Genomic DNA, 13,142 nt, shown 5'->3' with positions numbered 1-13,142 from the left:
ATTTTTAACTTCTGGTTCCATGGAATTGTTGTATCTCCTGATGGAAACATTCTTCCCTTTAGAGCTAAGACCTCTAGACCAACAAAGCATAAGGTCACAGGACAGGAAGCAAAAATTTTGCTAGTAGATCACTAGAAATATGTGGTGTCACTCCCTTCCCTACCCCTGAATTCTGGGACCTGTGGATTCTGGCTATGAGAGAAACAGCACTATATATTGGACACTGATTTAGAGTATATACAGCCCCGTACCTCTAAGGTATTGCCACCTAGCTGGTACTGTAACTGAGTCATCAAGCCAGCTGCTTCAGGATGATGGAGATCATGGTAAAATCAGTAAATTCCACGATCATGGGCCCACTGTCACACTTCATTTGCTGTAACATCATGAGTTCCTTGATCAGAAGCAATGCCGTGTGAAATACTGACCGTGGACAGGGTTTTCAGTAAGTTTGTAGATGGTAGTTTTGGTAGAAGCACTGCTTGCAGAGAAGGCAAATCCATAGTCAGAGTAAGTGTCTATTCCAATGAGAACAAAAAGCAGCCCCTTCCATGATGGAAGTGGCCTAATGTAATGAACCTGCCACCAAGTAGCTGGATGATCACCCAAGGAATGTGCCACACGGGGACTTAGTGTTGGTCTCTGCTGCTTATAGACTAGACACTCAGCAGTGGCTGTAGCCAAGTCAGCCTTGGGGAATGGAAGTCTGTGTTGTTGAGCCCATGCATAACCTCCATCCCTGTCACCATAGCTACTCTGTTCATTAACCCTTTGGGCAATGATAGGAGTTACTGCAGAAAGAAGCTGACTGGTATCCACAGAATAGGTCATCTTATCCACTTGATTATTAAAATTCTTCCTTGCTGAGGCCACCCTTTGGTAAGCATTCACATGGGCCACAGATATCTTTGTATTTTTTGTCCATTCATAATGGTCTGTCTACACACCTCTGCCCTATACCTCCTTGTCACCAATTTTCTAATCATGTTCCTTCCAAGTACCTGACCATCCAGCCAAACCATTGACTGCAGCCTACGAGTCAGTGTACAATCACAACTCTGGCCATTTCTCCTTCTAAGCAAAATAAACAACCAGGTACACTGCTAAAATTCTGCCTGCTGGAAGGATTTCCATTCACCAATGTTTTTCAGAGAAGTCCCAGAAAGGGGCTGCAGTGCTACAGCTGTCTGTCTTTGAGTGGTACCTGCATATTGCGTAGAACCATCTGTAAACCAGGCCTGAGTTTCCTCTTCCTCAGTAAACTGATATAGGAAACTGTCCATGAGGCATAGATGCACACTGGGAGAGAAAATAATGTAGAAGGAGTAGGGACCATGGGCATTTGGGCCACTGCCTCGTGTGTCTTACTTGTGTCTTCAGGGCCTGCTCAAGCCCGGTCTCATGCATACCACTTCCATTTGACGATAGAGTGCTGCTGTACATGCCCAGTTTTATGATTCTGTGGGTCAGACAACACCCAGTTTATGATGGGCAGCTCAAGTCACGTGGTAATTTGTTGGCCCATGGGTAAGCGTTAGTCTACTAAAGCTCAGTAGCAAGCCAAAAGCTGTTTCTCAAAGGGAAAGTAGTTACCTGCAGAGGATAGCAGGGCTTTGCTCCAAAATCCTAAGGGTCTGTGCTGTGATTCATCAACAGGGGCCTGCCAAAGGCTCCAAACAGCATCCCTATCTGCCACCAACACTTTAGGCACCATTGGATCAGCTGGATCATATGGCCCAAGTGGCAGAGCAGCTTGCACAGCAGCCTGGTCCTGTTGCAGAGACTTTTCTTGTTCTGGGCCCCACTCAAAACTAGCAGCTTTTTGAGTCATCTGGTAAATAGGCCAGAGTAGCACACCCTGATGAGGAATATATTGCTTCCAAAATCTGAAAAGACCCACTAGGCATCGTGCCTCCTTTTTAGTTGTAGGAGGGGCCAGATGCAACAACATATCATTCACATTAGAAGGGATATTTTGACATGCCTCACATGACTGAAGCCCCAGAAATTTCACTGAGGTAGAGGCCCCTACATTTTTGTTGGATTTATTTTCCACCCTCTGAATGCAATTGTCTTACTAGTAAATCTAAAACACTGTATTTTCATGCAAGTAATGCATGCCTTCTACCTTTGCTTGCCAACTGCGTCCTCTCCTGTGAGGTATTTTCATAAGCACATTATGCTATTTTTTTTTACAGCATCATATAAAAAAAAATGGCATAGCAGTGCTTATGAAAATACCTCATGGGGGAAGCATGCAGTTGGCAAACAGATAGAAGGCATGTGTTACTTGCATGAAAAAAACGATAATTGCTACTTCTTGCTCATTTGATTCAATCAGCATGATGTGATCAATGTAATAGGCTGGTGTATTGTCTTGTGGAAGAGAAAAGAAATCAAGTTCCTTGTGAATTAAATTACAACACAGGTATGGAGAGCTGATATATCTCTGAGGTAGAACAGTGAAAGTGTATTATTGGCCTTGCCAATTGAAAGTAAACTGCTTCTGGTGGTCTTTACTAACAGATATCAAGAAAAAACATTTGTCAGGTTAATAATTGTGTAACAGGTACCAGGGGATGTGTTAATTTACTCAAGCAATGAAGCCACACCTGGAACAGCAGCTTCAATGAGAGTCACCACCTGGTTAAGTTTACAGGAATCCACTGTCGTTCTTCCAGGTCCTTCTGTTTTCTGCACAGGTCTAATAGGCAAGTTGAATGGGGATGTGGTGATAATAACTACCCCTGCATCCTTCAAGTCTTTGCAATTGGCACTAATCTCTCAATCCCTCCAGAAATGTGGTCTTGCTTTTGGTTTACTATTTTCCTAGCTAGAGGACGTTCTAGTAGCTTCCACTTAGCCTTTTCTACCATCATAATCCTCGCTCCAAGATCAGGGAATGAATGTGGAGATTCTGCCAGTTTGCTGAGTGTGTCTATTCCAATTATGCATTCTGAAACTAGGGAAATTACTGCAGAATGGGTTCATGGACTCACTGGACCCACTGTGAGGCAGACTTGACACAACTGCATTGATAACCTGATCTCAGTATGCCCCTACTCTGACTGGTGTACCATAGTGACATTTTTGGGTCTCCTTGCTTTAGGGCCTGTGTCCAGTATATTAACCTTGTGTCCTGTAACCATGTTATAATTGTTTATTGGTTCCAGTTTTGTGTGTGTGTGTTGTCAAATCTTTAGGATATTCTACATAGACAATCATATCATCTGTGAACAAAGTTTTATTTCTTCCTTCTCAATCTGTGTACCTTTTAGTTCCTTTTCTTGTCTACTTCCATTAGCTAGAACTTCCATACAATGTTGACTAGGATTGGTGAGAGGGGACATTCTTGTCTTGTTCCCCAACTCAGGGGGAAAGCATATATTTTCTCACCATTAAACGTGATGTTAGCTGGAGGATTTTTATAGATGTTCTTTATCAAGTTGAGGAAGTTTCCTTCTATTCCTAGTTCGCCTACAGGTTTTATCATGAATAGGTGTTGGATTTTGTCATATGCTTTCTCTGCATCTATTGATATGATCATATGATTTTTCTTTTTTAGCCTGTTGATATGACAAATTACATTAATTGATTTACAAATGTTGAACCAGCCTGGCACACCTGGAATAAATCCGACTTGATCATGATGTATAATTATTTTTATATTTGCTAATATTTGTTAAGGATTTTTGCATCTATGTTCACGAGAGATATCGGCCTGTAATTTTCCTTCCTAATAATGTCTTTGTCTAGTTTTAGTGTTAGGATAATGCTGGCCTCATAGAATGATTTATTAAGTGCTTCCTCCTCTTCTATTTTTTGGAAGAGTTTAAGAAGGATAGGTATTAATTTTTCTGTAAATGTTTGGTAGACCTCAACAGTGAAACTATCCAGACCTGGTGCTTTCTGTTTTGGAAAGTTATTAACTGTTGATTCAATTTCTTTAATAGACAGGAGCCTATTCGGAGCACCCATTTCTTCTTGTGTGAGTTTAGGTAGATGGCCTCTTTCAAGGAATTGGCCCATTTCATCTAAGTAATCAAATTTGTGGGTGTAGAGTTGTTCATATTATTCCTTTATTACCCTTTTAATATCCATGGGCTCAGTGGTGATAGCCCACTTTCATTTCTAATATTAGTAATTTTTGTCTTCTCTTTCTTTTTCCTGATTGGCCTGGCTGCAGGTTTATTAATTTTATTGATCTTTTCAAAGAACCAGCTTTTGGTTTTGTTGATTTTTTTCTCTATTATTTTCCTGTTTTCAACTTCATTGATTCCTGCTCTAATTTTTATTATGTTTCTTCTTCTGGTCCTTTAGATTAAAGTTGCTCTTCTTTGTCGAGTTTCCTTAAGTAGAAACTTAAATTATTGGTTTTAGATCTTTCTTCCTTTCTAATGCATATATTCAATGCTATAAATTTCCCTCTAGGCACTGCTTTAACTGCATCCTGCAAATATTGATAAGTTGTAATTTCACTTTCATTTAGTTCAGAACTTTTTTTTTTTTTTTGAGACTTCTTCTTTGACCCATATGTTATTTATAAGTATGTTGTTTAATCTCCAAATATTTTGGGATTTTTTAGCTATCATTCTGTTATTTCTAGTTTAATTCCATTGTGGTCTGAAAGCATATTTTGTATGATCTCTATTCTTTTAAATTTATTAAGGTGTGTTTTATGGCCCGGGATGTGGTCTGTCTTGGTGAATTTTCCAAGTATATTCACTGTTTGCTGGATGATGTATAAATATCAATTAAATGCAGTTGATAGTGGTGCTGTTTACTTCAACTATATTCTTACTGGTTTTCTGCCTGCTGGGTCTGTTAGTTATTGATAGAGAAATATTTAAGTCTCCAACTATACTAGTGGATTTGTCTATTTCTCTAAGCAGCTCTGTCAATTTTTGTCTCATATATTTTGGTGCTCTGTTAGGCCCATTAAGGATTGTTATGTATTCTTGGAGAACTGACCCCTTTATCATTACCTAATGCCCCTCTTTATCCCTGATAATTTTCCTTGACTAAAAATCTACTTTTTCTGAAATTAATATAGCTATGACAGATATTTTGCAATTAATGTTAGCATGGTATATCTTTCTTCATCCCTTTACTTTTAATCTATCTGTGTCTTTATATGTAAGTGGGTTTCTTGTTAACAACATATAGTTCAGTCTTTGTTTTTTATCCACTCTAATAGTCTCTCTTTTAATTGGTATATTTAGACAATTCACACTTAAATTGATTATTCATATAGTCAAATCAATATCTACTATATTTGTAATTGTTTTCTATTTGTTGCTCTGGTTCTTTGTTTCTTTTTTTGCCTTCTCTGGCTTGAATTGGGTATTTTGTATTATTCCATTCTCTCTCTTCTCTTAGCATATCGATATATTTGTTTTAAAAATTGTTTTAGTGATTGCCGTACAGTTTTCAATATACATTTACAACTAACTTAAGTCACTTTCAAATAATACTGTTCCGCTTCACAGGTAGTATAAGTACCTTATGATATTCCTCCCCCCATTCCTTTAACATTGTTGTCAGATGTTTCACCTATCCATAAGCTATAATCATCTAATATATTGTTGCCATTATTTTAAACAAACCATTATCTGTTAGGTAAATTAAGAATAGGAAAATTAAATATTATATTTGCCTTTGTGTTTCTTAAATGCTCTTCCTTTATATACATCTGAGTTTCTGACCTATATAATGTTCTTTTTCTCTCTGAAGAACTTGTTTTAACATTTCTTGCAAGCAGACCTGGTGGCAACAAATTCTTTCAATTTTTGTTTGAAAAATTCTAATTCTCTTCAATTTTTGAAGGATAATTTTGCTGGATAGAGAATTCTAGATTGGTTTTTGTTTGTTTGTTTTCTTTCAACACTAAAAATTTCACTCCACTCTTCTCTTGCTTGAATGGTTTCTGAAGAAAATTCCATAATTCTTATCCTTATTCCTTTATATGTAAGGCATTTTGTCATCTCCCCCACTCTTTTCCAGTTTCTTTCAAGATTTTCTCTTTACTTTTCTGCAGTTTAAACATGATATGCCTAGGTATAGTTTTTTGATATTTATCCTGTTTGGTATTCTCCAAGCTTCCTGGATCTGTAGTTTAGTATCTGTTAGCAATTTTGGAAAATTCTCGGTCATTATTTTTTACTTCAAATGTTTCTTCTGTTCCTTTCTCTCTTCTTCTGGTCTTCCCATTATGCATATGTTACACATTTTGTAATTGTTCCACAATTCTTGGATATTTTGTTCCATTTTTTCAGTATTTTTTTTTTCCTTTGCTTTTCACTTTGGAAAGCCTCAGTTGAAATATCTTCAAGCCCACTGGTTCTTTCCTCAGCCATGTCCAGTCTACTGATGAGCCCATCAAAGGCATTCTTAATTTCTGTTACAGTATTTTTGATGTCTAGCATTTTCTTTTCATTCTGTCTTAGGGTTTTCATCTCTATGCATATATCACCCATCTGTTTTTTGCATGTTGGCCCCTTTTCCATTATAGCTCTTAGCATATCAATCACAGTTATTTTAAATTCCCCATCTGATAATTCCAAAATCTCTACCATAAACAAGTCTGGTCCTGATGTTTGCCCTATGTCTTCAGACCGTGTTTTTTTAACTTTCAACATGTCTTGTAATTTTTTTGTTGAAAACAGAAATGATGTTTTGGACAATAGTAGCTAAATTTCTTTCTGTTGTCATCTCCTCTAAAGCTCTGTTGATGTTTATTGGTATTAAGGTCTGGGGAAGGAGGATGTGTTCTATAATCCTATGATTATATCTTAGTCTTTTAGTGAGCCTGTGCCCCTGGATTGTGACCTCCACAAAGTCTTCTTTCTTTTTCTATGTCACTACTTTGGTGAAATAGGAAGGCTAGAGGTGGCTAGAATTAGGTATTTCCTTTCCCCCATATCCAAGGCCAGATGATGCTGTACTGGAATTGGTTATTAACCTTCCTCCATGTAAAAAAAAAAAAAAAAAAAATTTTTTTTTTTATGTACCTCAATGTGTGATAAAACTCATTTAGGGCAGGCATTGGTAAAATATTTCCCTTTGAGGACAGGCTGTTGTCAAGGAGAGAAGGACACTATTTCAAAACGGTTACACCGCCCCCCCCACCCCACCCCACACACACCTCCATTGCTGGAAGCGGAAGGAGAGCTTACTCCAAGCTTCACAGTGAGAACCTGATGAGGTTCCTGCAGGTAAAACTCACGAAAGTGTGGGCCCCTCCTAAGTCTGAGCCATCAGGAATTTTTATTTCTCAACCTAGTCCAAGATCGGTCTCCAGAAGTTAGTCAGTTACCCTTTAAGTACTCCTACCCAATGCTGGGTCCAGCAGCAGTGAATTCTGCTTCTGGTAAATGGTGAGTCTCTGTATCAGCCAGTATGTCTTCAGTTTTCAGGGAAGCAGTTTGCCCTGTGACCTCAATTCTCTGATGTTTTTAAGCATAGTTGTTGGTTTTCAGTTTTTTTTTTTTTTTCTTGTTGTGAGGACAGGAATGATGACTTCCAAGCTTTTTACATTCCAGACAAGAAACTGGAAGTCCTTTGCACGCATATTTAGCTTGTGTCTTTATTACTAGAGCCAGTTTTGAGTCTCCTAAAACCATTTTCCTGATTATTAACTGAGAGGGTAATTTTGTCTACTGGAACAAATGAACCTCAAATTCTCGGAGCCATAACCCAGTGGAAATATATTTCTCTTCATCTAAAAGTCCAGTGTAGGTGTCCCTGGTCACATATTATGATTCACACATGGTGACTCAGGGACCTAGGGATCCATCCTGTAGACCTACAATCTTGAAAGAGTTCTATACTCACCTGCATGAAGCTTATAGAAAAGAAAGGATGGAGAAGGCAACTGCCTCAGCCTAGATGGTGCACATGTCACTTCTGCTCACATTCCGAAAATGGTGCACATATCACTTCTGCTCACATTCTACTGGCTAAAATTTGTCGTATGATTTTACTTAGGTGCAAGAGATTCTGGGAAATGTAATCACTCACAGCTAGAACTCTATTTTATGGAAGAAGGTTCCTGAATTTTAGTGGACTATTAGCATCTTCAACATATCTTGAACAACTTTTAAGTCTCTGTATGATGCTGTCACTAGAAATATTGCCCCAAGCAACAAGTATTCCTTCATATAGTATTAGAAAAGTATTTTAATACATGTCTCATATGTGAATGTTTGTGGTCACTACTGTCTATAATGCTTTTTAAAAGCAGTATTTCGAAGGGCTTGTTTATAACAATATCCAAAGGTTACAGTTGTGATGTCAAGAAGGGTCCCTTAAATTTCTCCTCTTCCTTTTTTATTGGCAAATGACTTCTATAAGCACCTCATTTTAGCTTTTCTGAGGTTAATTTAAACGAACAGACCATCCCTAAACAGTGCTTTGTTTTTTGAAATAAAGTGTTAAGTGAGTACTCCTTAATGTGGGAGATGTAAGGCCTCAAATACACAGCCACCCCCTCTTTCTGAGGGATAATTTTGTGATAAAGTCAGGTCATGTATTCAAGTGTATATGTTATAAATTATTCAGCTCTGTGTTTATACCCTGGTTAAGGAGAGGGGAGATATATTAAGGGGAAAAACTGAAAAAATATTGATGGGGAAAAAGAGAGGAAAAAAGGAGCAAATGAGAAACATAGAAGGGAGACAACAGGAGAGGGAAAACTCAACAGCCCTCATCCACCTCCCTCCACCCCCACTTGTTATTCAAAAGCTTATCCACGTCACCTCTGACTCCCCCAACCGTGCATAGCCTCTCTGGTCCTTCTCTGATTACGCATCCTGGCCCCACCTCCTATGCCTCTCCTCTTCTAACAAACCAAAACCAAACCCACTGCTGTCGAGTTGATTCTGACTCATAGTGACACTATAGGACAGAGTAGAACTGCCCCACAGTTTCCAAGGAGCACCTGGTGGGTTCAAACTTTGAACCTCTTGGTAAGAAGCTGTAGTACTTAACCACTATGCCACCAGGGTTTCGCTATGAGTTGGAATCGACTTGACTGTAGTGGGTTTTTGGGTTTTTCTAATAAACCAGCCCCTCCCATTTCTACCCTCCAGATCTGGCCCCCTTGTCCCAATTTCCAATGCCTACCCCTAAGTTGGCTAAAATCTCCTTGTCCCCATAAACTGGCTCACTAGTCCCTCAACTAGCATGTTACAGTCCAGCTAGAAAGAAATTATGAGGCAGTTCAACGACACAGAACTAACAGAGCTCTCTCCTCTGCCTTCTGTCACCAGGGAGTACTTCGTGGAGATGTACTATCGGAATGAGTCGCGGCATGAGCCACATCCCCTCACACTGCCAGGCTGTAGCCACAGCTGTCCTCTGACCAAGTTTGCTGAGCTAGTTGCACCTGTGATCCCAGGAGACTGGGCTGCGGAGTGTATGGTTACAACTGACCACCAAGGTATTGAGGACATTACAGACTAGTGTGTATGCAGAGTTCTGCAGAACAGGCAGAACAACGTTTCTCAGGATAGTGCTTTGAGAATATACCCCCAGCTTTGAGGGAAATGGTTTTGGGTGATAATTATGTTTCAAGTACTTTGCTACCTAGCCCTGCCTCCACTTGCCTTGACTTAGTTTTTTCAGTGTTAATATCAAGGGGCATCTGTGCCAAAATATAATCAGAATAAAACTTGAGTTAAAGGCCATGGGGCAGTCATGACCTATGTGATTGGCCACACACATGACTTTATCACAAAACTATCCCTCAGAAAGAAGGGGTGGGTAAATATTTGAGTCCTCACAATCTCTCATATTAAGGAGTGCTCTCTCAATATTTTGTTTTTAAAAACAAAGTACTGTTTGGGGAAGATCTATTAGCTTAAACCAACCTCAGTAAAGTTAGTATGAGGTGCTTATAGAAGTCACTTGGTATTTAAGAACTCCCAGATTTTGTTTCAGTAGGATTATATGAGGCTGTTCTTTACGTGCCTGTAGTAAAACAGACAAAACTTGCAAACTAGGATGAGAACAAGGAAGAGAAGGGTTATTCCTAGTCTAATAGGCAGAGGAATAACCCACCTGTTAGTTCTATCCTTCTCACCAAGAGAGGCAAAAATATGAGATACAGTGGATGGATTTGCGGAAATCTTCTAGGCTGAAAATTTGGTATTGTTTCAACATTTGTATTAAATATATTGGGTGGCAGAGCTGAGAAATAAAAGCATCTTTGCTTTCCTTGACCCTGGAACATCCATGTTCCTTTTGAAGAAACCAAAATCAAACTTGACAGAAAGCTCTGATGTATGTAAGTAAGTAGTCTAATAAGAACAAGATATTCTGGCCCAGCATATCAGAGATGAGAACACGGAATGAGTAGAGCTCTCTTAAAGCTCCTGTGATAAGAGATGTTGAATCTGAAGTTGATTTAAGAGAGAAGTATGATGACACATACCAAACTGCAGCAAAGCTGGAAACATAAGCATGCTCCAGATGCCTCCAAGATCGAAACTTACTAGAACGTTGACAGTACAGTTATGAAATCTGGAGGGTGAAAAAAATGTGTAAAACTTTGATTCTGGTATCTTCAGAAAACCTGAGCAAACTCAGAGGTCCTGCTGAAACTACTCATTGTACAGGAAATAATCATGTCCAAATTGACATTCTTTAGAGTCTTGTAGATTTTTTGCTAAGTGGCAGCTACAGCTCATCTAAAGAAGACCAGTTATCTTAATTTCTTAGTGCTGCTATAACAGAAATACCACAAGTGGGTGGCTTTAATGAACTGAAATTTCTCACAGTTTAGGAAGCTAGAGGTCCAAATTCAGGCACCAGCTCTAGGTGAAGTCTCTCTCTCTCTGTTGGCTCTAGAGGAAGGTCCTTATTTCACCTTCTCTAGCCCCAGCATTCCTTGGTTCCTTGGTGATCTCTGTGTGCCATCTATCTTCCACCGTCTGTGCTCACTTGTCTCTGTTCCTAGCTGCTCTCTATATCACTCAGAAGTGATTGGGTACAGGACACACTCTACATTGCTATGGCCTCATTAACATCACAAAGAAATTCCTATTTTCAAATAGGATTATATCCACAGGTATAGGGGCCAGGAGTCCAACACATATTTTGGGGGGACACGACTCAATCCATAATACCATGCTACATTACCATTTTCACTGGCTGCTATTCATAAGGCTGCTATTCACACCTCTGAAAAGCATTAGCCAGTGAAAACCTTATGAATAGCGGCAGAATATTGTTTGATATAGTTCTGGAAGATGAGCCCGCCAGGTTGGAAGGCACTCAAAAGATGACTGGGAATAATCAAAAAGAGGGACTAAATACAGGTGGCATAGAACTGCCATATGGAGAGTGATACAAGGCAATATAGGACAATACAAGTTAGGTTTTTACTTAGAAAAATAGGGGTAAATATTAAGGTAACCACAAAGAGGTATAACAACTCCATGACTCAAGATAAAAGCCAAGAAAAATGTAACGACTCAACAAACATAAAGTCAAACACTACAAAAATGAGGATCTCACAATTTACTAAGAAAAACGTCTCAGCACAAAAAAGTAGTGGAAAAATGAAATTGTCAACAACACACATAAAAAGGCATCAAAATGACAACACTAAACACTTATTTATCTATAATTACGCTGAATGTAAATGGACTAAATGCACCAATAAAGAGACAGAGAGTCTCAGACTGGATAAAGAAACACGATCCGTCTATATGCTGCCTACAAGAGACACACCTTAGACTTAGAGACACAAACTAAAACTCAAAGGATGGAAAAAAATATATCAAGCAAACAATAAGCTAAAAAGAAGAGGAGTAGCAATATTAATTTCTGACAAAATAGATTTTAGACTTAAATCCACCACAAAGGATAAACAAGGACACTACATAATGATAAAAAGGACAATTGATCAGGAAGACATAACCATATTAAATATTTATGCACCCAATGACAGGGCTGCAAGATACATAAAACAAACTTTAACAGAACTGAAAAGTGAGATAGACACCTCCACAGGTGTCTAGGAGACTTCAACACACCACTTTTGGAGAAGGACAGGACATCCAGTAAGAAGCTCAATAGAGACACGGAAGACCTAATTACAACAATCAACCAACTTGACCTCATTGACTTATACAGAACTCTCCACCCAACTGCTGCAAAGTATATTTTTTTTTCTAGCACACATGGAACATTCTCTAGAATAGACCACATATTAGGTCATAAAACAAACCTTTCCAGCATCCAAAACGTGGAAATATTACAAAGCATCTTCTCAGACCACAAGGCAATAAAAGTAGAAATCAATAACAGAAAAATTAGGGGAAAAAAACCAAATACTTGGAAACTGAACAATACCCTCCTGAAAAAAGACTGGGTTATAGAAGACATCAAGGAGGGAATAAGGAAATTCATAGAATGCAACAAGAATGAAAATACTTCCTATCAAAACCTCTGGGACACAGCAAAAGCAGTGCTCAGAGGCCAATTTATATCGATAAATGCACACATACAAAAACAAGAAAGAGCCAAAATCAGAGAACTGTCCCTACAACTTGAACAAATAGAAAGTGAGCAACAAAAGAATCCATCAGGCACCAGAAGAAAACAAATAATAAAAATTAGAGCTGAACTAAATGAATTAGAGAACAGAAAAACAATTGAAAGAATTAACAAAGCCAAAAGCTGGTTCTTTGAAAAAATTAACAAAATTGATAAACCACTGGCTAGACTGACTAAAGAAATACAGGAAACAAATAATCCGAATAAGAAACGAGAAGGGCCACATCACAACAGACCCAACTGAAATTAAAAGACTCATATCAGATTATTATGAAAAATTATACTCTAACAAATTTGCATAGAACCTAGAAGAAATGGATGAATTCCTAGAAAAACACTACCTACCTAAACTAACACATTCAGAAGTAGAACAACTAATAGACCCATAACAAAAAAAGAGATTGAAACAGTAATCAAAAAACTCCCAACAAAAAAAAGCCCTGGCCCGGACGGCTTCACTGCAGAGTTCTACCAAACTTTCAGAGAAGAGTTAACACCACTACTACTAAAGGTATTTCAAAGCATAGAAAATGACGGAATACTACCCAACTCATTCTATGAAGCCACCATCTCCCTGATAC

General features: G+C 38.5%; 1 protein-coding gene across 1 annotated transcript in view; it reads left to right on the top strand.

Annotated features, from left to right (window-relative positions):
- The window catches only part of ACP3 (acid phosphatase 3), a 72,037-nt gene that overhangs the window by 41,710 nt on the left and 17,185 nt on the right, over positions 1-13,142 (top strand). Inside the window, exon 10 of the mRNA XM_049870894.1 lies at positions 9,270-9,439. Coding sequence (XP_049726851.1) covers positions 9,270-9,439 — 170 coding nt within the window. The remainder of the gene's footprint in view (positions 1-9,269; positions 9,440-13,142) is intronic.

Source organism: Elephas maximus, chromosome 27, assembly GCF_024166365.1.
Source record: "Elephas maximus indicus isolate mEleMax1 chromosome 27, mEleMax1 primary haplotype, whole genome shotgun sequence".
Classification (NCBI taxonomy): Eukaryota; Metazoa; Chordata; class Mammalia; order Proboscidea; family Elephantidae; genus Elephas; species Elephas maximus.
This window is presented reverse-complemented; position numbering and strand designations above follow the sequence as displayed.